Source organism: Lytechinus variegatus, chromosome 6, assembly GCF_018143015.1.
Source record: "Lytechinus variegatus isolate NC3 chromosome 6, Lvar_3.0, whole genome shotgun sequence".
Classification (NCBI taxonomy): domain Eukaryota; kingdom Metazoa; phylum Echinodermata; class Echinoidea; order Temnopleuroida; family Toxopneustidae; genus Lytechinus; species Lytechinus variegatus.
In genome coordinates this window covers 35,119,874-35,145,368 of record NC_054745.1, presented here as the reverse complement: position 1 = coordinate 35,145,368, position 25,495 = coordinate 35,119,874, and the positions used below count along the sequence as shown (strand labels likewise).

Below are 25,495 nucleotides of genomic sequence, written 5' to 3'. Positions count from 1 at the left end.
GATGATGATTAAAAGTCAATTTCAGCAATCCATAAGTTGAAAAGCGTTCATTAAAACAGGTTGATGATCTTGATCAAAACTGAGAATTCCTCTCTCAAAGTAACATCAAACAGTTCATTGATGGCATGCAAATAATTTTACAGAAGATAAATGTTGTATTCCTAAAATGGAAATAGACTATGCTCTGACATTAAGTTTGGTGTGAAACTCTGAATTTTATCTGATATACTGAAGAAACTGCCAGCTTATATAAATTTCCACTATTCTGGAAGCTTCTAGTATTGTCTTTAAAAAGCACATTCTGCCAATTTCCAGAGCAGTCTAATCCAGAAGACTCTTGAATGACCTCAGTGAAATTAACAATGTAAACAACATAGCTAATCTCATTGTCCTTTTCCACTACCACTAGGAGTCTCAATTGTGTATCTTTGTACATTCCAGAAATAACAAAAATTACTCATTAATAGTCATGCCTAACAAAGCTTTACTGAGACACTCTGGAATATTCTTAATCATTATATGTTATGAATATCCTTTAATAAAGAGGAAATAAGAGGTAATATGAGGGAATAAATGTAACTGCTCACAATTCTTATACATATCAATACATTACTATCATGTATTAACACAAAAAGTGTATCCTCATTCATCTATCAAAAATTAAAATATTATTGAAATACATGAAAAAAAATACACAGACAGTAATCCAATTTGACCCTACCATTCTTGAGCAGTGAGCTTAAACCTAACAGGTGGCCTTATTTACCCCTCTTTCCCCTATGTCCTGCAGGGGTAAATAAAAAAAAATATCCCCATAAGCAAGGAGAATCTCAATTCATCAAGACACCACTGGTCTTGGTTTATGAGGATATCCTTGTTTTCTGGGACAATCCCAGTTTTGGAATTTGAATCGGCGCCTCTCCTGACAATAAATAATAATGGTGATGACGAAAATGAAATGAAAATTATGCTGATAACAGTGGTCCTTGAATTTGGCCTAATCATAACAATGATCAAAGATGACTACATAGATGGTTTCAAACCGCCTCGATCATAAGAATCCCTTTTAAGTTACGAGAACTTTTTTAGGCTAAAAGATACCCATTAATTATTCCTGCATTCACACCGCCCCGAAACATACCCTTCGGGATAAGTTCCTGAAGTTACAAGCATGCGCAGTATGATCTGATAAGCAGGCAAGGCGCACGATTCAAAATCACTAGCCCAGCAGCCACCCACAGCGCCGCGCCCAACGACACGCTGGGCTAAAAGTTCCCATAACTTGCTTTCACATTGCCAAAATACCTTCGACCTCGGAAAAATCCCTTTGAAAGTTCTCGTAATTTTGCCAAGTACCTACTATTTAGCTGGTATTTTCTTTTGGGGAAATCATGCTTAGTTTGCTTTCACATTACCAAAATACCTGGTATTTTCTAATCGGGGTAAATTTCCTGATCAGAGAATACCTGGAACTGACGAACTGCGAGGCGGTCTGAAACCACCTCATGTGCAGGCTGTCATGTCAAGATGCTCTAATACTGAACTACTGACTACAATTTGAAAAAAACAACACATGAATGTTGGCATTAATCTTCTCTTTAATCTTTGTTCTTGTGAAACACAGTTCCTTCTGAATACTGTCTGGTCCATGATAATCTTCTGCTAGAATGGCAGATATTGGAGTTGATGCAAAGATGGTAAGATTTCTTAAGATGAGTTAATTTTGTGAATATATTTTTTTGAGCATTGCAAGATCAATCGCAAGTCTATTTTCATTCCCGAAATCAAGCACATGCCGTGCAATTAATGGCAAATTTGTGATTGATTGCTAATCTGCTCCATGAAACAAGGAGTATAATCTGATATGCTAGAGTTAAAAGTGATCAATCAATTGCAAAATTGCGACAGAATATTTGTGATTGATCGCAAATATTTTCTTGCAACACCCCCTTTGTCAAATCTTTTGTTTATATTATGGCTTTTGTCCTTTTTAAGGATGTTTTGTTTGTAAGTATTCAGAGCTACCTTTCCTTGCATTGAGCTCATTAACCCAAATATGTTATGTTGTATTACAATATGGATAGGACCCTATTCTGAAGTCGGGGTTGATCTAAAATTGGATTTTAACTATGGAAAGCCAATTGTGAAACAAATCACTAAGCTGTACAAGTTCAATTTATCAGATTATCTATTACTCATATTATTTATAACTGTCTGGGAATAATTTAGCTAAATTAGTTAGGTTTTTAGCCATTTTATTTTCGGCTTCCCATAACCTTAATATCGCACTGTAAGACTGTGGTGGTCTAGGTTAAACTGGACTGAACTTCAGAATACAGTCCTATGGGAATTTTCACGGCGACGAAAGGCACCGCTTTTCCGACAGCGGCAGCGTCAACATCAGGAGGTTGTTTCATAAAGCTGTTTGCATGGTTAAGAGCGACTTTAAAAAAGACTGGTGATCCTTTCTTAGGTGCTTAACCATTGCCAATGAATATACCTACCACAAGAAAGGATCACCAGTCGTTCTTAAAGTCACTCTTAACTTACAAAAAGCTTTATGAAACACCCGCCAGGTCTTAAACTAATACCCCTTTCATAAACCCAATTAAAATGAATTAGGCGGCTAATAGCAGCATAATTTGGTCGTAAAATTGGAGGAGGACAAGAGTTATCCGCATTACTCTGATGCTGCTATTATCCGCATAATAGCAGCATCGGGATAAGATTTTGAGTTTTTGAACGCATTTCCAAATAATGCGGATAGTTGCCATGGTGCGGTCACAAGGTCACCCTTTTCCAACACAACCGCATCGGAGGGGGCGTGTCCAGTTGTCATGGCGATTATCCGCCTTTTTCAGGACGGGCGCTCGTAAAAATAATGCGGCTTATTTTCGGAGTTTATGAACGCAATTTTTATTGAATTATCCGCATTACTCTTAGGCGGCTAATTGGAGGACAGGTTTATGAAAAGGGTATTAGATTATAAGTTTTTGAAATGTCATTATAACTTAAAAAGTATTTCATGAAACCAGGGGCCAATTGCAGAAAGAGTTGCAACCAAACGCAACTCTAAAAATCATGCGCAACTTGATTTTCAACTAGTCAACAGCGCGTATTTGGGACTTGCGATTGATTCACGTAATGCAGGCGAGACTGCCAGAGGCGTTTCACTTGTTTGTTCTCAATTATCTCTGTTGATATACTGTGTTCAAATCATATTTGTCATTTATTTACAATGTTATTATCATAATGTTTCGGGAACAAGGCTTTTTCGCAGTTCCCCATTCCATTATAATTCTTAACTTTTGCTTGGTAATAGTTTTGTATATTTAGTATTATGTATATTTTTAATCAAAATGAAATAGATACAAATCAAAGACACACGTTTATTTGGTAATTAATGAAGTAGGCCTATCTATTATCTAATCATGGATGTGATCTGTGAAATTATTGATATTTCTATTTCAAGAAGTCTAATTTTAGCATGATTATTTTTTTATCAATTTATCTTTATTGTATTCTGTTGTAGGTTCATGGACTTTGGTCGTTGTCCTGATTATTTGATCAGCATCAATGTGGACTTTTATTTTGGGCCTAGGCCTACCTAATGTGGGTGTGGGTTAATGTGTGTGTGTTTCATACAAATTGGAACTTGTGGTAAAGCAATTATCAACTCATTTAAAGTGATTGGCTAACATTGGTTTGACTTTTAAAAAATCTGAGCTAGAAGGTCACACTTGTCACATATGTCTGTGATATGTTACAAAAATAAAGCCCTGGAAAAATTGCATTCGAAAATCATTATTTAGTGCTTCAAAAATTGAAATATAAAGTGACCGGAAACACCATCTTAGTTTCATCCCATACAGTTATGTGTACTATTCAGGCGTCTATAAGACGCCTATTTACAAAATTGGGGTTTGCCTTGTATTAGCTTTTCATTCTCAGTAATGGTTGTTTTCAGGGTTTATTAGTTCAAATACATGCACTTGTACACATGTTTCATCTTGGTTTGAGAATTTTTTAAATCGGCTGCTCACAAAGTTAAACAATACCTTTAATGAGTGAGGCTTGATATTTGCCTGCCATTGATAAGCAGTTATTGATAACAAAACATAATAATAATAATAGGTCCATTTATATAGCGCAGCTACTATGTGCATATACTCTACTGCGCTTTGATAATTGGTATCATATTATTACCCCGGCTGTAGCTGAGCCGCCATATTAATAGGCGCTAAAGCGTTCCAGGAAAAATCCTACCGGGTACCCATTCATGTATAAAACATGTATAAAACAAAATGTAGAAAATACCAAGGAATACATAAGAAATTCAAAGAACATGAAAATACATTTCCTTGACTGTGATATTAATGTATATTTTAAAGGCTGTACAATTATTCAAGATGATGGGAATGCTATTTTTACCAAAACTAATATTACAGTTGAGTTAGATGTACATGTAAGTTAGCAAATTATAGCATAATATTGCAAAATATGCATACATTTGCTTAATTAACTAATCCCAAAAAGAATAACCAATTTTTCTGTTTTGCTCATGTTAGGTTTGCAAGATTTTGTTTTTTCCATGTCTGTGAAAGCAAATATTATAAAAAGAATATTGCAGAAATACAATTCTAAATGTTCATTTTGTTTATGCAAATTAGATGTTCAAAATATCGGAAATTGGCTTGGGAACAGCGGAGCATTTCATGAAAGGCTTGTCCGACGATTCATCCGACAAGTTATGTTTTATCCGACAGTTACCATAGTAACAGTGCCTTTTAGCCAATCAAATTGAACGAAAGATATCAGATCTGACAACTTGTCAACCAAAAATGTTGATGAAACGCTCCCCGGGTCTCATCCGATTCAGCACATTTGAATTGTGTGAAATAAATCCGTTCCCACTTTTACCCCGAAATTCCTCTCAATTTCACATTTTCCCTACCAAGGTTAAGTTTTTTAAATGGCATAAGTTTGAAAGTATATGGATCTTGTTAATGAAACTTGGACGTATGACATGAGTAATCAAACATTTTAAAAACATACTGAAAATAATTAATTTCAGATGGTTGAAAAGTGCAGGAGAGCCTTTGACGAGGGCAAGACGAGGTCTTACGAAGCGAGAATACAACATCTTCAAAACCTGCTACGTATGATAGCAGAAAACAAGAAGGCCTTTGTTGATGCAATGTACAAAGACTTGAGGAAGGTAAGTAATCTCAGCACAAAGACCTGGGGCCCATCTTACAAAGAGTTGCAATTGATCCAATCAATCGCAACTATGGAAAGCCAGCAAAGTCAACATAAAGAATTCATGTTTATTAAAAAAAATCTAGATATGAATGTATATCCATAAATTAATTGATTTCTTGACAACTTGGTGTGATCTCCTTTGTTTTTGAAATTGTTGGATTTCCATATATTTGACGTTTATTGGATCAATTGTAACTCTTTGTAAAACTAGGCCCTGGATTCTGTGGGATGTACTTCAATGGTAAAATTGCAACCAATTCTAAAAAACAGCTTCGGAGCCGATCGCTATTAAGCACTGGGCCTTGCCCTACGAAAGAGTTACGATTGATCCGATCAACCTCAAGTATATGGAAATCCTTCAATGTCATGATATTTTTGTCAACGTCCTTTGAAAAAAACTAGAGGCATAAAAATTGTCAAGAAAACAGTGGATGTATGAATATACAACATGCCAAGAAAACATTTTGAACAAAAATGCATTTCAGATGTTGACGTAGTTTACTTTCTATAGTTGCGGTTGATTGGATCAATCGTTCTCTTTTAAGATGAGGCCCTGGGTCCCATCTTATAAAGAGTTGTGATTGATCCACTCAACCACAATTATGGACGGCCAGCAACATCAACATCTAGTATGCATGTTTGTTCAAAATATTTTATAAATTTGATGTATATTCATAGCTGTCTCTGCTTCTCTTTGTTTACAAAGGACATTGTGCAAATTTCATGTAGAAAAATTTATGACACTGATGGATTTCAATAGAGTTACGATTGAATAGATCAATCATAACTCTTTGTAAGACAAGGCCCTGGTGAATTTATTTTCAGGGCCTTGTCTTACAAAGAGTTATGATTGATCCATTCAATCGTAACTCTATGGAAATCCATCAGTATGAATATACATCATGCCAAGAAATATTTTGAACAGACATGCATTGTAGATGTTGACGTACTTTGCTTTCTATAGTTGCGGTTGATTGGATCAATCGTTCTCTTTTTAAGATGAGTCCCTGGGTCAGCCTCTGGTTTGATCGCTTTGTAAGCACTGGGCCTTGACTTACCAACGAGTTACGATTGATCCAATCAAACTCAAGTATATTGAAATCCATCAATGTCACAATATTTTTTTTCAATGTCATTTGAGAACACAGAGAAGCATAAAAACAGTGGATGTATGAATATACATCATGTCAAGAAAACATTTTGAACAAAAGTGCATTTTAGATGTTGACCTAGTTTACTTTCCATAGTTGTGGTTGATTGGATCAATTGTAACTCTTTGTAAGACGATACCCTGGTGAGTTTATTTTCAGCAGCTCAAAAGGCATTGTCCACCACTGACAATATCAAATTGATTTGAAGGATTAGAGAAATATTATACATTGAGGAAAAAGTAAATTATTGGCAGGGGCGGATCCAGGATTTTCCAGGGGGGGGGGGTCATTTGAAAAAAAAATATCCTAACTTTTAAAGGGGGTGGGACATTTGGGTATAAGCGGTATATTTACATTACAAATTTTGTTTATGTCTCCCCCCCACCTGGATCTGTCAATGATCCTTGGGGGTATGTTTTCATGCAAATACCAGGAAAGTGTTCAAGTCTACATCCTAGTTGAGCTGATGGGAGTGTCAATTATTTTTCTTTTCAGTGTAAAAATGTGATATAAATATATTAAAGAAAGTGATATTAGCATTTTGAATTTATTGCTCTTTTTTGTTGTTGCTTCTTCACAATATAGGGATTCGCACAGACATGCAGTTTTTGTATAGACAAGTACTGTCAGGCCTGGTCCCACTGGCCGATTGACACAAAACATTATCGTAATGAATACAGTGGACGTAAGCAAAATTTTGGGGTGGCTCCATCCGTTTTCATTCCCTCCAGATTATAGACAAAATGGCCGAACAATAAAATCACAGGGGATGGATGGTCGATGGATAAAAAGCATAACATGAAACGTACTAAAAAGGTTCATTATTGCGGATTGAAATAATCGCTAGAGGGTGTTCATTTGTCTCGCAATCTACTATGGTCAACAAGGAAATTCGTGATCACTCTCGCAAAAAGTGTTCACTGGCTTTCTAGGAAATTCGTGATCACTCTCGCAAAAAGTGTTCACTAGCTTACAAGTTCACGAGCTTTCGAGTGCCGCTGCAACTCTTTAAACAGAACTCGATTATACTAATCTCCAAGACCGTACGCACAAACGCGAGAACAATAGGTGGGCACTGATCCGTTGTGTGATTGGTCAGGAGTTATGCAAATAAGCCGGGGGTATATGCAAATACGCCGTGGGTCGGCAATATGCAAATGAGACCAAAATTGGCGGGCTCGCTAGTTTCCCATGGGCGGGGGTTGACTGGCTGAGCGGTCCCTCGATCGGGGCCGGGAACGATTGGGTCGGCGTGCACTGCCAGGTAAGGGGGTATTGTGCTGTCGGATGGTTCGCATCCAGAAATCGGCAAAGACCACACAACAGATACATAACGTTTCCCAAAGGATGGCAAGATTCTTTTCCGTTTTACGTCCTCTCTGCATCCTTGAGTGCAGTGGGACCAAGCCTTTACATCAGAGCTTTACAAACTTAAAGTTATCAGCCAGTGTACATACATATAACTATTAAAATTGTGTTTTTTTCTTCTTCCTGCGTGTAGCCTGAATTTGAATCTGTTACATTTGAAGTCGATTTTGGTTACAATGAGTGCGTCTTGGCGATCAATGAACTACAACATTGGATGAAACCAGAGAAGGTGAGAAGTATAACATATTAACACAAAAATCTTTGGCTTTTAGCGCAAAATGTTGAAGTATAGAGAATAAAAGAAAACATATTGGTGAAGATTTTCAGAAAATCCATAAAGGAAAAACTGAGAAATGAATTTCAAGGGTTTTTTTTCAATTTAATGCAGGTCTATCGCATGAGATAAATTGTAAAACAGTCCGACAGTCTGACGCATCTAGAGAGTATACATGCAGTAAAAAAGTAGTTCTGGTTTAGTGATGTCATGTATGACTAGCTCCCATATTAGCTGTGTGATATCAACAAATTTCAGTCATTAATAACCATTCAAGATTTGACAAATCATTCCTATCTTCCTTCTATCCTTAATTCCTTTCATTCTTCTCTCCTACCCTCCCTTCCTTTATTTCTTTCTTCCTTCCTTCCTTCCTCCCTCCCTCCCTCCCTTTATTTATTTGTTTGTTTCTCTCCTCCCTCACTATATGTTCCTACGTTCCCTCCCTCCATGTAGGTTGCTATACCAATGGCAGGAGTAGGCAAGCAGTGCTTCATCAATAGGGATCCACTAGGTCTGGTCCTGATTATTGGGGCCTGGAACTATCCATTCCAGCTTCCCATACATCCACTGATAGGGGCAATAGCTGCAGGTAAGACCTGGGCCAAGTATGATATGACTGTTTTGTAACAGGAGGGTGGTGATGATGGTCATGATGAGGATGGTGATGAGGATGATGAGGATGATGGTGATGATGATGATGATGATGATGATGATGATGGTGATGATGATGATGGTGATGATGGTGATGATGATGATGATGATGATGATGATGATGATGGTGATGATGATGGTGATGATGATGATGATGATGATGATGATGATGATGGTGTAACTGCCACCAAGTTATTTACACAAAGTCAAAAGATCCAACGTTTAGACGGATGTTGAAAGTTTATTTCCAAACAGTGCCGTGAAACTGTAACAAACATTGAACAATTAAAACAATTACTTTCATATCGAATATGTACATTGCAATAACATATCTTTTCCAATTAAACATATATTAATCAAGTCTTATTAAATTACTCTTTTAGTGAAATTTCCTCAACTATGACATTTCAAACAAGACATATACGATCATATAACATTTCAAACAATAATTCTTAACTAATTCTCATCATTCATAACCAAATGTCATGTCACTAAGTTTCAAGTTAATTACGTAATTTAAACAAAAGCACATCAATATCAACCAAGTTCCGAAACATAAATATCCATCATATTCCACAATCGTTAGAATAATATTACATGAAAATAAAGAATTGATTAATAATTTATATCAGCAATATCATGAATAAAACTTCTTTCGATCCAACTCACCTCGTTGGCTGGACATAAATAACGTTTGCATGGCAGTAATGTTCAAAAAGATTTTGCAAAGAGGAGCCGTAAACAAAGGTCTCCTTCTATAGGTCAAATAACAGCAAAGTGACAAAATCAAGAAAATAGTTATTTTGGGTTGTCATGGCACTTTGCGCGCATTGATATCATAAAAATATAATCAAGAAAAATATGTTTTATAATTACACTGAATTGGCAAGTTAGACCTAGAAAGTGTTGGAAAATATAAACTACTATTATACACAAGAATTATGATCCAATTCGTTCGATTAACAATTTAAATGATGTGAAAACAAAGAATTATCTTTAATTATCGGAAGAATCACTGGTAAAGAGACTTAAAACTAATTAGCGCAGCGCGTAGACAATAAAGTAAAAAACGCGCATCCACAAGGGGCGCGGGAAGCTGCCAAAATGAGATTGGGGGCAGCCACAGCTGGTGATGATGATGGTGATGATGGTGATGATGATGATGATGGTGATGATGATGATGGTGATGATGATGATGATGATGATGATGGTGATGATGATGATGGTGATGATGGTGATGATGATGATGATGATGATGATGGTGATGGTGATGATGGTGATGGTGATGATGATGATGATGGTGATGATGATGATGATGATGATGATGATGATGGTGATGATGATGATGATGATGATGATGGTGATGATGATGATGATGATGGTAATGAGGATGATGATGATGATGGTGATGATGATGATGATGATGGTGATGATGATGATGATGATGATGATGATGATGGTGATGATGATGATGATGATGATGATGATGAGGATGGTAATGAGGATGATGATGGTGATGATGATGGTGATGATGGTGATGATGATGATGATGATGATGATGATGATGGTGATGATGATGGTGATGATGGTGATGATGATGATGATGATGATGATGGTGATGGTGATGGTGATGATGATGATGATGATGATGATGATGATGATGATGATGATGATGGTGATGATGATAGTGATGGTGATGGTGATGGTGATGATGGTGATGATGATAATGATGATGATGATGGTCATGATGAGGATGGTGATGAGATGATGATGATGAGGAAGATGAGGATGGTGATGATAATGGATGATGATGATGAAGATGTTGATGATGATTAGGATGGTGATGATGTTGATTATGATGAAGATTATGTTGATGATAATAAAATGATAATATTTATGAAAATAATAGTAATGACAATGATATCATTTAAATAATAATTATTCTTTATACAGCACTTGACACTTTTAAGTACAGTTTGCATAAATATAGCATAATATAACTTTATTTTTTTAGTTATTATTTTTTTAAAAAGTGTCATTTTTTCATAAATCAGTCTGCCGATGAATTCTGACAACTAAACTCTGTCTTTGAATCCATTGTACTTAATGTCTGATTACAGATTAAGCCTTGAGAGTGGTATAATCCTCTACTTTTCATCCTTAGGTAACACCGCTATCATAAAACCCTCTGAGGTCAGTCCCGCGACTGCTCAACTCTTTGAAGAGCTATTCCCCAAGTACATGGACACTGTGAGTATCTCCCTCTACCAGGAAAATGAACATTTTCTAGACTATAAAGGCCTGAGTTACATGTAGAAAACTACTTCTGCCCACCTGAGGTAGGACTCGATCCCATTATACCAAGGATGTTGAAACACCCACGCTGAAGATAAAGGTCCACTCGATCCCCCCCCCCCCCACCTGTTATAATCAAGAAAATTGTATCTGAGGTAGGAAAACGTTTCTAGTCCCGAAGTGGGTTTCAAATACCCGACCACTTTAAGTTAGTCTCAAGCCACAAATCTGTTTAAATATTGATAAACTTCAAGATTTGATAATGGTCTGCAAAATAAAGCCTATATTTAAGACTATTTTGACTCTTTGTTTATTACAGAGTTTTTTCCAGTTAGTAAATGATGAAGTGGTAGTGACAATGGCGCTTCTTGAGCAGAGATTTGATCATATATTCTTAAGGAAAAGTCCACCCCAGAAAAATGTTGATTTGAATAAATAGAGAAAAATTAAACTAGCATAACGCTGAAAATGTTATCAAAATCGGACGTAAAATAAGAAAGTTATGACATTTTTAAGTTTTGCTTATTTTTCATAAAACAAATGAGACAATCAGTGATGTCCTCCACTCAACATTTCTTTTGTTTTTCGTTGTTTGAATTCTACAATATTTCATTTTTTTACATATTTGACTGAACCTTACAGTATTAAACAGTGCTAATTTTTTTACGCTCAGGGAGGAATAAATCATTGTTTCACTTGTCAATGAGGAGGAAATTAGAATATTTCATATTTCATATAATAAAATAAAAAAGAACTAGTATGTTGTCTCCTCATTTGCATACCGAACAGGATGGCATAAATAACCGTATTGTGAAATTAAGCAAAACTCTAAAGTTTCTTATTTTACAACTGATTTTACAACCGATTTTGATGAAGTTTTCAATATTATGCTTGTTGGATTCTTCTCGTTTTATTCAAATGACTTTTTGTTTGGGTGGACTTGTCCTTTGAAAGTAGATTACTATTTTGATTCTTTCTTCCTTACAGAGTTGTTTCCAGTTGGTAACTGGTGATGCGGTGGTGACAACGGCGCTTCTTGAGCAAAGGTTTGATCATATCTTCTTCACAGGAAGTACCTCTATAGGGAAGATCGTGCAGATGGCAGCCGCGAAACACCTTACTCCAGTAACCCTGGAACTTGGGGGAAAATGGTAAGAGGGGTAAATGGATAGAGAGAATGATCGAAGGATGGATGGAGGATGAGAGGAAAGTTAGTGTGGAAAGAAAGATTGATAGAGGATGGATGGATGGGTGGATGGATGGATTGATGGGTGGATGGATGGATTGATGGATGGGTGGATGGATGGATTGAGGGTAGATGGATGGATGGATTGATGGATGGATGGGTGGATGGATGGATGGATTGAGGGTAGATGGATGAATGAATTGAGGGATGGATGGATGGACGGTTGGATGGATGGATGGATGGATGAACGGACAGTTGGATTGAGGGTGGAGGGATGAACGGACAGTTGGATGGATGGATTGAGGGTGGATGGATGGTTGGATAGATGGATGGATGGATGAAGTGGTTGGTGGATGGATGGATGAATGAATTGGTTGTTTGATGGATCTTTGGGTGGATGGATGGATAGATAGATGAATAAATGGATGGATTGAGGGATGGATGGATGGATGGATAGATGGATGGTTGGTTGGATGGATGGATAAACGGACGGTTGGATGGATGAATGGATGGATTGAGGGTGGATGGATGGATGGATAAACGGACAGTTGGATGGATGGATTGAGGGTGGATAGATGGATGGATGGATTGATGAACGGACGGTTGGATGGATGAATTGAGGGATTGAGGGAGGGATGAATGGATGGATGATGGAACTGTTGGATGGATGGTTAGTTGGTCGGTCACTCGCTCGGACGAATGGATTGAGGGAAGGATGGATGGATGGCTGGATGGATTGGATGGATGGATGGAGGAAGGGAGGTAGGGCGGGATAGATGGATATCCATCCATCTATTCCTCCCTCCATATTCATAAATGCAATTCTAAACTCCTCAAAAAAAGTTTGGAAATCTGACTTTGATCGATAATCCCTCCTCGGTTTTAGTATATATATATCAATGTGTAATTACTATCAATGAATAGATCATTTAATTCTCTTTAGAATGATACCCTACATCATATGATTATGGTTCGCGTGGAGGAGCAGTGCCTTGAAATGTGGGGCCAGGTCAAAATTCAAAAGTTGCAAAATGACATAATACTGGAAGTCACTGTTCTTTTTTCTGTGGGGATGAGTGAGTTTCTCAGCAGTTTCTTTTGACTTTGATAGATAATTCCTCATCGGTTTTAGTAAATATCAATGTGTGATTAATATCAATGAATGTATCATTTAATTTCCTTTAAAATGATACTCTACATGTACATGTATATGATATGATTATGGTTCAAATGGAGGTGCAGTGCCTTGAAATGTGGGGCAAGGTCAAAATTCAAAAGTTGCAAAATGACACAAGATCGAAAGTCACTGTTCTTTTTTCAGTAGTGATGAGTGAGATTCTCAGCAGTTTCTTTTTCTTTTGTTTTCATGCACCTTAACATCAACATTGATATGGAATCAAAGAAAACCTCTGCACAAGCAAACACAAAATAAACAAACAAACAAACATGGGTATTTCAAACCACAACTCAAACTATGTTATCTCACAGAACCATCACAACAGAAGCAGGGGCTTGATTTGAATGGATTTTCACGTCTATTGACACACGAAAGAATCGTGTTCTGTATTGACCCTTCATGACTATTTCTTCTCGTTTTGCAGCTTTTCAAATCAGACCTCATCCAAAACTTAAAGATCCTGCTCTTTTTGTGATGACATGATTATAACAAGCATGATATCATTTTAAAGAGAATTAAATGATCTGTTGAATGATATCAAAAATTTATTGTGGAAAATTGGGGCTTGTGAGAAATTAATGGCCAAACTCAGATTTCCAAACTTTTTTTGCTTGTTTTGCAGCTTTTCCATTCAAACCTCATCCAACACTTTTGAATCCTGCTCCTTTTGTGATTGCATGATCATAACAAGCATGGTATCATTTTAAAGATGATTAAATGATCTTTTGAATAATGTAAAATGTACATTGTTTAAAACTGGAAGTTGGGAGAAATTAATGGCCAAACACAGATTTCCAAACTTTGTTTGAGGGGTTTATATCAACAAATATTTCTTTGTTTCTTACCATTATGTTACCCACAGTCCCTTTTACATTGACTCCAACTGTGACATTGACGTCGCCGTCCATCGGGTGGCCTCATCCAAGTTCTACAACGCCGGCCAGACCTGTATAGCGCCAGACTTCATCATATGCCGCAAGGACCAGACGGACAGGGTGGTCTCGTGCCTGCGGAAGGCCGTCAAGGAATTCTTTGGTGAGAATCCCAAGAACTCCAGAGACTATGGTAGGGTGGTCAACGCCAGACATTTCAAGTAAGTTCAAAACCTGTGTTGCATTATCGTTGAATTTCCTTGTAGGCATCTGCTAAGTTGGGCACGTCGTGGTCTAATGGTTCTGACTCTCGCCTTTCAAACAGAGGGTCATGGGTTCAAATCCTAGCCGTGGCGTGTTTTCATTCAGCAAGAAATTTATCCACACTGTGCTGTGCTCGACCCAGGTGAGGTGAATGGGTACCTGGCAGGCCCGGGGGGGCACTCATTATATAATGCATAGTGGGTATGTGCCGCGGAGGGGACCCCCATTTTTACACCCAAATTTCCGTTCCAAGGCATAGCATTTTTGTCTTATTGAGAATAACAAAAAAAAGAAAGCCGCTCCAAGGCATAGCATTTTGTTCTTATCAAGAAGAAAGAAATCCGCTCCAAAGCTTCGCATATTTTTCGTTACGCCGTTCCGGTCGTATTGATCTGCTGCAATTTTGGTGAAAAGCGGCCGCCGAGCGCTGGCCGACCATAGTCTCTGCGCGAACCCGCTTGGCGGAGGCGGCGCTATCTGCATCATGCACGCATGCCTGTTCCAAAGGGGTGCATACGCACGTACTCACACGCTGGTGAACCGTTCCAAAGACCCCCGTTTTTACAAAATTGTGGTCAGAAGCCCGTTCCGAGGACCCTCCTTTCTACAATAAGCCCGTTCCGAGGACCCTCCTTTTCACAATAAGCCCGCTCCAAGGCCCCTTTTTTTTTCTCGCCCGCGGCACACCCCTACCACTTTTTGGGTTGCGTCCCCCCCCCCCCCCAGGCTGGCATGATTAATTCCTTGAATGCTTGAGCGCCTAGGCAGCCCAGCTAAAGCCAGGGTAATGATAGCGGGCCCACTGGGAGAACAGTTTTCGGAACTGAAGTGACTACCCTGGGTAGATTTACCTCTATTATTATTATTATTATAAGGTATATCCAAGGGAATGAATTTATGATAACCTAAATAAGCTGAAGTTGTTGCTCTTTCCAAAGACACTGATGACATCACCAAGGATATTGTTGGGTGAAAATCTAAATTATCTGAAGACTAGCAGAAGATGAACAACAAGTCCCATCTTCTCAAGTTAAGTATGGCATAGAGTTGCACTTAAAAGCCGACACGCATATAATATGCAATGCGCAATGTTGTCATGACTTACATAACACATGCAACTAGGCATAAAGTGCAACTCTATGTCGTATAAGGGGAACCAAAACAAAAGAAGAGAAGCAATCTTATAGCAAAGAGTTAAATGAGAGGAACAATTCAAAACAAGTTTCATCAAAATCGGTTATGAAATAAGCAAGTTATGGGAGTTTGTTGTCCACAGTTGTCCCAAAAATCAGCCATTTTGAAGCATGTTTGCCGATTTGAGGATCCCCATAGAAAGTACAACAAGACTTTTTAAATATCTATAACTTGCTCATTTCATAACCAATTTTGATGAAACTTTTTTTTATTTGTTCCTCTCATTTTACTCTTTGCAATAAGATTGCTTCTCTTCTTGGGTTTTGGTTTCCTTTAATCTTTGTTTACCTTAGGCCATAGTCTGACTCTATGCTCAAATTATTCGAAGCCAACAATAAAAAAAAAAACTTATCTGTTTCCTATTGTAATATTTTGTATCTTCAGACGGATTTGTGCCCTCCTTGATGGCCAGGAGATAGAGATTGGAGGCGAGTCTGACGAAGATGATCTGTACATTGCACCTACTGTCATCATTAATGCTAAGGATACTGATGGGATCATGCAAGAAGAGGTTAGAAATCACTACCGGTGGGGTTAATCCTTAAATTGGCAACACATATGTCACAGCAGTGTTGAAAATGTGGACAAGCTTTGTAATGATACTCCAATAATAATAAAAATAATACTTGTATTTTAATAAGAAAAAATTCAAACACTATTCGGATTTGTATCGTAGTGCTTTCGAAAGGTTCCATTGAATACAATGATAGATAACATTAACATAATTCGTTGTATCAGTGCAGAAACTGACCTTACGCTATGCCCTTGTGTGTGCCGTTAAAGGCGTTTCTGCACTCATGCAGTACGCAAAAGTGTGGTGCTAAGGGCGTTCCTGCACTGACAACGAACTATACACCGTAAAATAATAATTTATGCATGAAAGAAATAGGATTTTTTGTTTAAAATCACAGAATCAGAATTAGTTTATACTCAGTATTCCCTTTTTGCTTTTTTGCATTTCCAAATCAGAAAAACAAATTATCTGAAAGTACCTTGTTAGAAAACGATAGGAAGTATGATAGAACTACATTAGAAGATGGCAAGTAAGATTCCTGCAAAGAGCCTGACTTCTTGTAAAGTGCCATATACAGACATGCCGTCCGTTACCTTTTCAGAGTATCTGTTCCTCTTTTTTTTTTTGCTATGAATACACCAATACTTTTTTTGTATGATTTGCAACTTTTTTTTAAATTTCCGATCATGTAGTATATGTTATAAACAGTAACAAGGGCGTGACACTAGCGCCGGTCAAACAGTCCGAGACCGGTAAAAATCACTGTCGGGCCAGTAACTTGTTGCATAAAAAGAACAAGTAAATTCTCGCCTATGGGAACATGTTTAAAAGGGTGAATTATCAAGTTTTCAAGTACACACTAAGAAATAAAGGTTCAAAATTGAACCCCGAAAGGTTGATGCAAAATCAGCACCCTATGGGCTCAAAAATTGAACCCTGCGGTTGGGGTTAATTTTTGCACCCTGCGGGTTCAAAACTGCACCCCTACATTTTAAATTGAACCCCTATAGGGGTGCAGTTTTGAACCCGCAGGGTGCAAAAATTAACCCCAACCGAAGGGTTCAATTTTTGAACCCCAAATCAGGGGTTCAATTTTTGAACCCATAGGGTGCTGATTTTGCATCAACCTTTCGGGGTTCAATGTTGAACCTTTATTTCTTAGTGTGGAGAGTCATCTCACATGTTTTTCACTGATCTCACTACAACAGTTTGGCGATTGTTATGTTGAGATAGATTTTTAAAAATACTCTTTTTTGTCAAATTTTGTTTTTCCTTCTAAGAATACTCTTTTTGTCAATTCAATTTAATTCAATTTATTTATTTTGGGTTGTACAAGGTTGGCAGGTCTGCGTAGAATAGTAAGTAAATTGTATTAACTCGATGGCTTGATATTTGATGTTATAGGGCATTCTTGCTTATGCAGAAAACAATAGGTACATGTAATGTTAGAAAGCTGTTGTGCAAGAAAGATTTTATTCAAGGTGTACAAGGGGAGTAATGGACATTTTGCTGTTGAATTAATCTGTGTAACGAAGGGCTTTCTTGCACCAACAGCAATTTGTTTTTATTTGTGTACTTATCTATCTATTCATGTTTATATGTTATATCTTCCATCTTAGATCTTTGGTCCCTTATTGCCAATATTCAATCTTGAGAGCCCAGAGGAAGCCATTCGTTTCATCAATAGCAGGTATGGGATACGTTGATTTAGTTTATAAGAAAGTCACACTTGTGAGCCCGCGATGTTATTCACACTGGAGCAAAACATTGCGATCTTTCTGGATTCGTAAGAACACGAGTACGATTGTGCAATGGTGCGCATCCAGCTTGCTTTGCGTATTGGCAACGCGTGAAATCATTTGCTGGGTTTCGGATCATTGTATTCATATTAGTATCATCGTGAGTCATTTACTCAAGATGATAGGAAAGCCGCAAGATGATTTGTGATGTTTCTGCTATCCATGTTGCGGAAGTTTGTGTGGGTTTTTCTGTTCTCATTCATGAAAAACCCGTACGATTCACTACGATGATTCACTTCCAGTGTGATTACCCCTAAAGTCACTAGTAAGATGTATGAATAGCTTGGTGAAACGCCCACCATGGGTCTGTTTCATGAAACTTGTTACAAATAACAAAATTGCAATAGCAGTTATAAGCTACTGAAATGCTTCAGTCTGATTGGCTGATAGTCAATTTGTTGTAGAAATCTTGCATTTGTTATTAGAACAAGTCTTTATGAAACTGGACCCCGATATAGATTTGCTATGAACAATGACATCGTTGTTTGCTGCAGCGACATGTACTCTTAGCGTGTCACTAACTATAGAAGGAAAAAGATCTATTATTTTTCATATTTCCAATTGCTTACAATAATTCTTTCCTCATTTTCATAGATTGGAGAAGGAGAGAATCAATCATTTTTATGTATGTTATTTTTCCAATAACTTAAGATCCATTTTCCAACACAAATAGTAAACATTCTTATTCGTGTAAAGCTATGCCTCGTTGAATATAGCATCTTTCTATCTTCTCATACAGAATCTTGTACCATCTTACTCACGACTATAGCAATATTTGTTTTTACCAGGGAGAAGCCTCTCGCTCTCTACGTCTTCTCCAGTAATATGAGAGTAATAGACCAGTTTCGAAACCAGACCTCAAGCGGAATGTTCTGTGGTAATGAGTGCATGGTACAGGGAGGGGGTAAGTCTAATCTGTATCTCAAGGAGGGGGGGGAGGCGGTCAAATATATAAACATGTTAAAAGGGCTGTTTTTCAGTTTTGGCCGCGTGTGCACTCATTAAGGGTATCAGATTTTTCAAGAAAAGGTAGTTTTGAAAGACTAGCCAAACGTGTTCAAGGTATGTTTCTTCCCCAAGCTTTTTCCCCCAAGGTCACATTCTGGCGACGACTTGTTTAGAGGGCCAAATTTTGTAGATAAAGCCCGCAAAACTTGTTTAGGGGGTTATTTTTGCACCCGAGTAAAAACTTGTTTAGGTGGTGTTTGGAAATAATTTGGTCACGCATGTGTAGAGCAATACATTTGACCCCTTCCCCCCTGGATCTGTATGGGCTTAGTGGTTGGTTTATTTCCAATTCGTCCGATGTCAATTTCGTCCAATTGCCAACTCGTCTACTGTCATTTGGTCTACCATCGGCTCGCCCACTATCTACATGGTCTAACTGCCAATTTGTCCAATAACCAATATCACCAGTCATTCTGAAGTGACTTTTAACTTACCAACAGCTTTATGATATGGCCCCTGGGTCAGCTATTGATGATGGTATTAATTTTCAAAATGGTGATGATGATGATAATGACGGTGATGATGATGATAATGATGGTGATGATGGTGATGATGATGGTGATGATGATGATGGTGATGATTGTGACGATGATAATGATGGTGATGATGGTGATGGTGATGATGATGATGGTAGTGATGGTGGTAATGGTGGTGATGATATAATGATGATGATGGTCATGATGATGATTGTGACGATGATGATGATGATGATGATGGTGATGATTGTGACGATGATGATGATGGTGATGATGATGATGGTGATGATGAAAACATTAAAAATGAAAGGAACCTGCCCAGTTGTTGTGTCAGGTAACAATGTCATAAGAATACATCTTTCTTTTCTTCTCAGTTGAGACTCTACCATTCGGAGGCATAGGACACAGCGGAACGGGAAACTACCACGGGAAGTTCACATTTGAGACCTTCTCTCATCGCAAGGCTTGCATGGTCGATCCAATGTACACCGTATCTGAACTGGCCAGGAGGTGAGTAACTCTTACAAAGAGTTACGATTTACCCAATCAATCGTAACTTTATGGAAATCCACCATAAATCCATCATAAATTTTTCTACAGGAAATTTTCACAATGTAGTTTGTGAACGAAGAGAAGCACAGTGAATTAAAAAAAAACAATTAATGTCTGAATATATATCATAGCTAGAAAATATTTTGAAAAAAACATGCATAGATGTTGATGTTGGTGGCCGTTCATAGTTGGAATCGATCCAATCAATTGTAACTATGGAAATCCATCCTTGTAGAAGAAAATTCTACAGGAAATTTGAAAATGTCCGTATAATTGTAAACAAAGGAGAACACACCAATTTCAATAAATTTATGGATAGACATTCATATCTACCGAAAATTTTGAACAAACATGCATTTTATATGTTGACCCTGCTGGCTGTCCATAGTTGCGATTGATTGGATCATGGTACAAATTTGATGCTTGATTGACCTCCTGACTTCAAACCTTGTTCAAATAATTATATATTCGTTGTATTCCAAACACCAGATGAACAAAACAATGGCCAATTTTACCAATTATGACTTTATCCTATTTTGTAACAATGCCCCATCTATTTTAAAACTTGAATAATAATTTGCTGAAAGATGGTTTTTACCCCCCTTCCATATATCTTTATTCCCATTATGTTGAACCTTTTCGATTTTGTGTTCAGCAAGACCGTTTTTCCTCTTTATGTCCTACTTGTAAACGCTTCCTTACACACACACTCAACTTATCATTTCTCTTATTTTGGAATCATTATTGTTCATTGAAATAATTATGGTTAATCGAAATTAGTATTGCAATTAGAATCATTATTTTTGTAAATTTGAATTATCACTGTATATTTGAATTATTATGGCTATATTGAATTAAGATTATTATTGTAATTGAGATTTTATCATGTTTATGTGCAATTTATATGTTTTTATTGTAAATTCAATGTCAATTCAGCCTTCGTAGCTGCTAAATTGAATAAAATATATCTTGAATCTTCTAAATCATTATAAAGCTCTCTATGAATTTCTTTTCCATTCAATCAAATCGTTGTGTGGGCTATTCTTGATCAATTTTGATAAGTTACATATCATTTCAAAGCTTAGGATGTGCTTTTTCGATTTCAATGAAAGTTTTACTTTGGGCACTTTCTGGGGGTTTTGAGGTGGCAGAGCACATTATCATACATGTACCTTCATGATTTGTTTTCAGGGTATTCTATGCACCGTACACGGATCGGAAGACGGCGATCATTTCATGGATTCTTCGGAAGAAGCCGAAGAACAGGACAATGTCTTTCTTTTTCCAAGTTACCGGACTGGTGGTCCTGCTAGCTGTACTGTACAAGGTAATTCATTGGGTAAAAGGCTGCATGAGAAAGTGAAAAATGAATTATTTATATGTTTTATTAATCGCATGCTACACCCCTTAACAATTATGAGTATTTTATTGTTTTTAAGTTATTAATATATATTGTAAATCAACCATTGGAAATGGGACAGGAGGCTTTATGCCACAGTAATTAAGTTAACTTTTTCTGTCCCTGGCGTTCCAATGGTTGATATCTCTTATTTTTATATTATTTACACTGAAATGTATTTTTGAATATTATTTGCCGAATAAATAATAATAATAATGATAATGAGCGTAGGAATGGAGATGATGAGAAAGCAAAATAATGATGGAGAAATGGTGCATAATAATAACAAAATATTTTCATAAGAGGAACAATAATGTAAAGAAACTATGGGAACTCTTGGGGAGAAAAGAAGTAGTAGAAAAGTCAGCAGCGAGAGCAGAAGATGGAAAGATAGAGAAGAAGAAGAGGATGAGAAGAAGATGAAGGAGAAGAAGAGGAAGGAGAAGAAGAGGAAGAAGAAGGAGGAGGAGGAGAAGAAGGAGGAAGAGAAAAGGGAGAAGGAGGAGAAGATGACGAAGGAGAAGAATAAGAAAATTGAGGAAGAGGAGGAGGAGAAAAGGATGGAGAAGGAGATGTAATATAACATCTATACATTTTCTTCCATTATGCTGTGGTATATATACGTTTCAAACAGAATAATAATGTAAATTATCTTTTCTTGCTCTTACATTCCATGTCTTCTCCCTCTCCCCCTTTCTCTATCTCTCTCTTCCTCTTTCTCCTCTTATTATCACTCTCCAGGTCTTTGTGCCTTGAAGGTCAGATCTCCTTAGAATAAGCAGAGTATCTTAAGTCTTTCTGAATGCCTTTCATCTTCTTCAATGACTATAATCTGCTTTACCCAGTAAACAGAATAGTTTTCAGGGCCCTGTCTTACAAAGGGTTTTGATTGATCCAATCAACCAAAACTATGGAAAGCCAGCAAATTTTAACATATAAAAATATTTTCTAGATATGATGTATATTCTAGAGCTGCCAAGTAGTACTAATTTTCAGTATTTAGTAGTGAAAAGTGAGAAGAATACTATTGGTTTCTTGTAAAATACAGATTTCTAAAGTTTCAGCTGTATATGTGGTCCTATGGTATTTTTTTAAAATACCAATTTCCTCACCGAAATACTGATTTTCAGCTTTGAAAATACTGAAATGTTCTTTTTCTGGTTGGCAGCTCTGATTTATTCATGCATTCATAGTTTTCTTTAAAATTCTGTGTGCTAATATTCTGAGAAAAAAATTATGGCATTGATGGATTTCCATGAAGTTGACGTTGATTGGATCGATCTTAACTCTTGTAAGACGGGGCCCTGACGTCTTTTACACGTTAAACGTGTCTAAAATCATTTTTATGTGACTCTGAAATAAGAAATACATATAAAATATTGTAGATCGTGACACTTGTGTGTTATGGGTTTTTACTTAATTAAAGACATTTGAAAATTTAAATTTATTAATATGTACTATAAAACACATTCAAGTCAAGGTGAAATATGGACTTGCCATGCATATTGTGTTGTCAGAATGTTACATTGGTATTTAATGATTACAAATCATACGGTATGTTATTTTTTGTGTGTGTTTGTGTCACATGGAGCTTATTATTCCTCCATCGGTCCATGCAATGTAGGTACTACATACTACTGATGTATTTTGTTTTCAGGTTGTCGAAAAACCTTTTCCATCATGTAAAATGTTTCTGATGTGAAATTTTTCCTATGCAATTATTAATATGTTTTGTATGTTATTGGTTATATACCACTCTGCAAAAACTCTGGTGTTGATTTAACACCAGCCTGGAATCTATATATGTCCACAACAGAGAAGTGTTAAACAGCACCAGTTTCGAACGGTGTTTATACAACACCAATTAGTATTGAAACAGCATCGGTTTGATTCCAAACTGGTGTTGTTTCAATATTTCTCTGTTGTGGACATATGGATTCCAGGCTGGGTGTTAAATTGACACCCGAGTTTTTGCAGTGCAGCAAGCAAGCTGTCCTGTCCAGTTCTTAGCGGGTGTTACCATGTCAGAAACAGAAATAGAAACTTGGTGATGCAAAACTGTACTTGTAGTAGCTTCAGATTTCTTTGTTGACTTCATTTACATTTATATTTGTAGTAGCTTGCCTTTAGTGCTTCAAAAATGTGCGGTGTGCAATGAAATTTAGGATTTTAAATGTATATGTTTGAGAATATTAACTCAATACAGACAGCCCTACTCTCAGGCTACATTACATGAAAGTGTGCAGCCAAGGGGGCGTTTCATGAAAGGACTCATCAGACGTTTTATCCGACAAGTCCCATTTTATCCGACAGTTACCATAGGAACAGTGCCTCTCAGCCAATCAAAATCATTGAAAGATGTCAGATCTGACAACTTGTCGGATGAAAATATTGATGAAACGCTCCCCAGGAATGCATCTAGTTCAGATCTAAAATGTTACCCTCCCTCCATATATCCTTTATATCTTTCATTTAAGATTTAAATGTTTTATTATTTTAATCATGTTTTTGAAATAAATGCCTTTCAACTCAATTATCTCCCTTAGGGCTGTGAAAGAAAATAGTCAACTCAAAAAGTTTGAAAACTCCAACTCGTGAAGTATCCTGTATGTTGCAGTGTTTAATATTAAAATTGTAGTGCCACTTGCTGTATTAAATGTACTTAACTCTGTTCTTTGAGCATGTAGAAATAGATTTGTCAAAGAATAGCTTCATGTATAGTGTGCTGTGCACAGGGTTACTTTATGTAGATGTATTATCATTTTTATTCCAAGAAAGTGCTTAACCCTATCTAGGCCGGGGTATTTTGGGAGTTCCTATGGCCGGGGGGGGGCCTGGGAGGGCCCCCCCCTAAGATCTCAACCATCGACCGCGCGGTCGCGCCGAAAATTGGCACGCGGGTTGCCTGGGACATAATCTACAAGATTGTATAGTAATTTATTTCATGCAAATCGCTATTAAGTGATTTTGCTAATTTATGCGTAATTAGTATGCGAAATCATACTTTTTCCTCTAACTCCCTAAATAAAGCTCCAAATGTATTAATTTTTGGTATAGAAACTCTTTGTGGTGTCCATAGCATGAAAAAAATTGTGATATCAAATCATTTTCTTATGTATTATATTGTTTTTTGCAATTTCTTATGTATTTCTTTGTTTTTTGGACCTTTTGTTTTTCATTGTTTTTTCAATGAAATTTGTTGGGGACTCTTCTGTGATCATAAAATTGATACATTTAGACTAGCAAAACTAAAAATAATCATACATTTATGAATTTTGGTTGGGAACACAATTTGCATTGACTTTGTACACGAAATCACGTTTTTGAGCAATTTTGGGTCTGACATGCACTTACATAATGTTGCGTAAATTCGGAACCACGTACCCGGGTGACGCAAAATTGGTGTCAAAAGTTGCGAAAGACTCGAAAGAAAAAAGTCAGCGAGCAGCGCGGTCAAAAAATTTCGCACGGCGAAAATATCGCGTGGTTCGTTGAGGGGGGGGGGCCTCGGAGGCCCCCCCCGGCCTAGATAGGGTTAAAGCTCTGTAATTTGCAATATTGCATAACCATGTTTGAGTAATAAACGTTTTTTATGATATGTGGGTTGATATGAATTGTCAGAGTAAATGCATCACATATCTCGTTATCTTCTTTGCTTTTAGTTCCTGCCAATAATGATGCTTCACTGTATTATGTATGTGATATAAGACACTGTTCTTTCAATGGGTTTTACAATTAAAGTTGTATTGTGTAAGGTTTCTAAAGATCAATTTAAAGGTGCATAATTAATTATTTGATGATGTAAGGTTTATCACTGAATTTACATTATAATGTCAGAAGAAAATGTGAATGTTTTTCAGTGATGGTTCTCTATTTTTAAGCTCTGGAATAATTTGTATGAGAGGTAAATATATATTTTATCAATAAAATAATTGTAGGAAAATTTCAACATTTTATTTTGGCGGTTGAGCATTCTAAGGGAGATAATAATTATGATAACCTACTCATCTTACTGAGGGAGGGGGGAGGGTTGTCTGGTGATATTGATGA

The 25,495-nt window shown here is 36.9% G+C and overlaps 1 protein-coding gene across 3 annotated transcripts in view; it reads left to right on the top strand.

Moving 5' to 3' along the window:
• LOC121417406 (aldehyde dehydrogenase, dimeric NADP-preferring-like) overlaps positions 1–22,379 on the top strand; it is a 32,758-nt gene extending 10,379 nt beyond the window's left edge. For 2 of the 3 annotated variants that reach the window (XM_041611098.1, XM_041611099.1), the window contains exons 2-13: positions 1,625–1,697; positions 5,075–5,218; positions 7,915–8,010; positions 8,512–8,647; positions 10,874–10,959; positions 11,992–12,155; positions 14,230–14,460; positions 16,082–16,208; positions 17,831–17,901; positions 18,799–18,914; positions 19,869–20,004; positions 21,238–21,881. In XM_041611098.1, coding sequence (XP_041467032.1) covers positions 1,668–1,697; positions 5,075–5,218; positions 7,915–8,010; positions 8,512–8,647; positions 10,874–10,959; positions 11,992–12,155; positions 14,230–14,460; positions 16,082–16,208; positions 17,831–17,901; positions 18,799–18,914; positions 19,869–20,004; positions 21,238–21,409 — 1,509 coding nt within the window. In that variant the 5' untranslated portion in view covers positions 1,625–1,667 and the 3' untranslated portion in view covers positions 21,410–21,881. Of the gene's footprint in view, positions 1–1,624; positions 1,698–5,074; positions 5,219–7,914; positions 8,011–8,511; positions 8,648–10,873; positions 10,960–11,991; positions 12,156–14,229; positions 14,461–16,081; positions 16,209–17,830; positions 17,902–18,798; positions 18,915–19,868; positions 20,005–21,237; positions 21,882–22,186 lie in introns of those variants that run through there. The other variant, XM_041611100.1, reaches the window with a different exon arrangement.
• Positions 22,380–25,495: the final 3,116 nt, after the last annotated feature.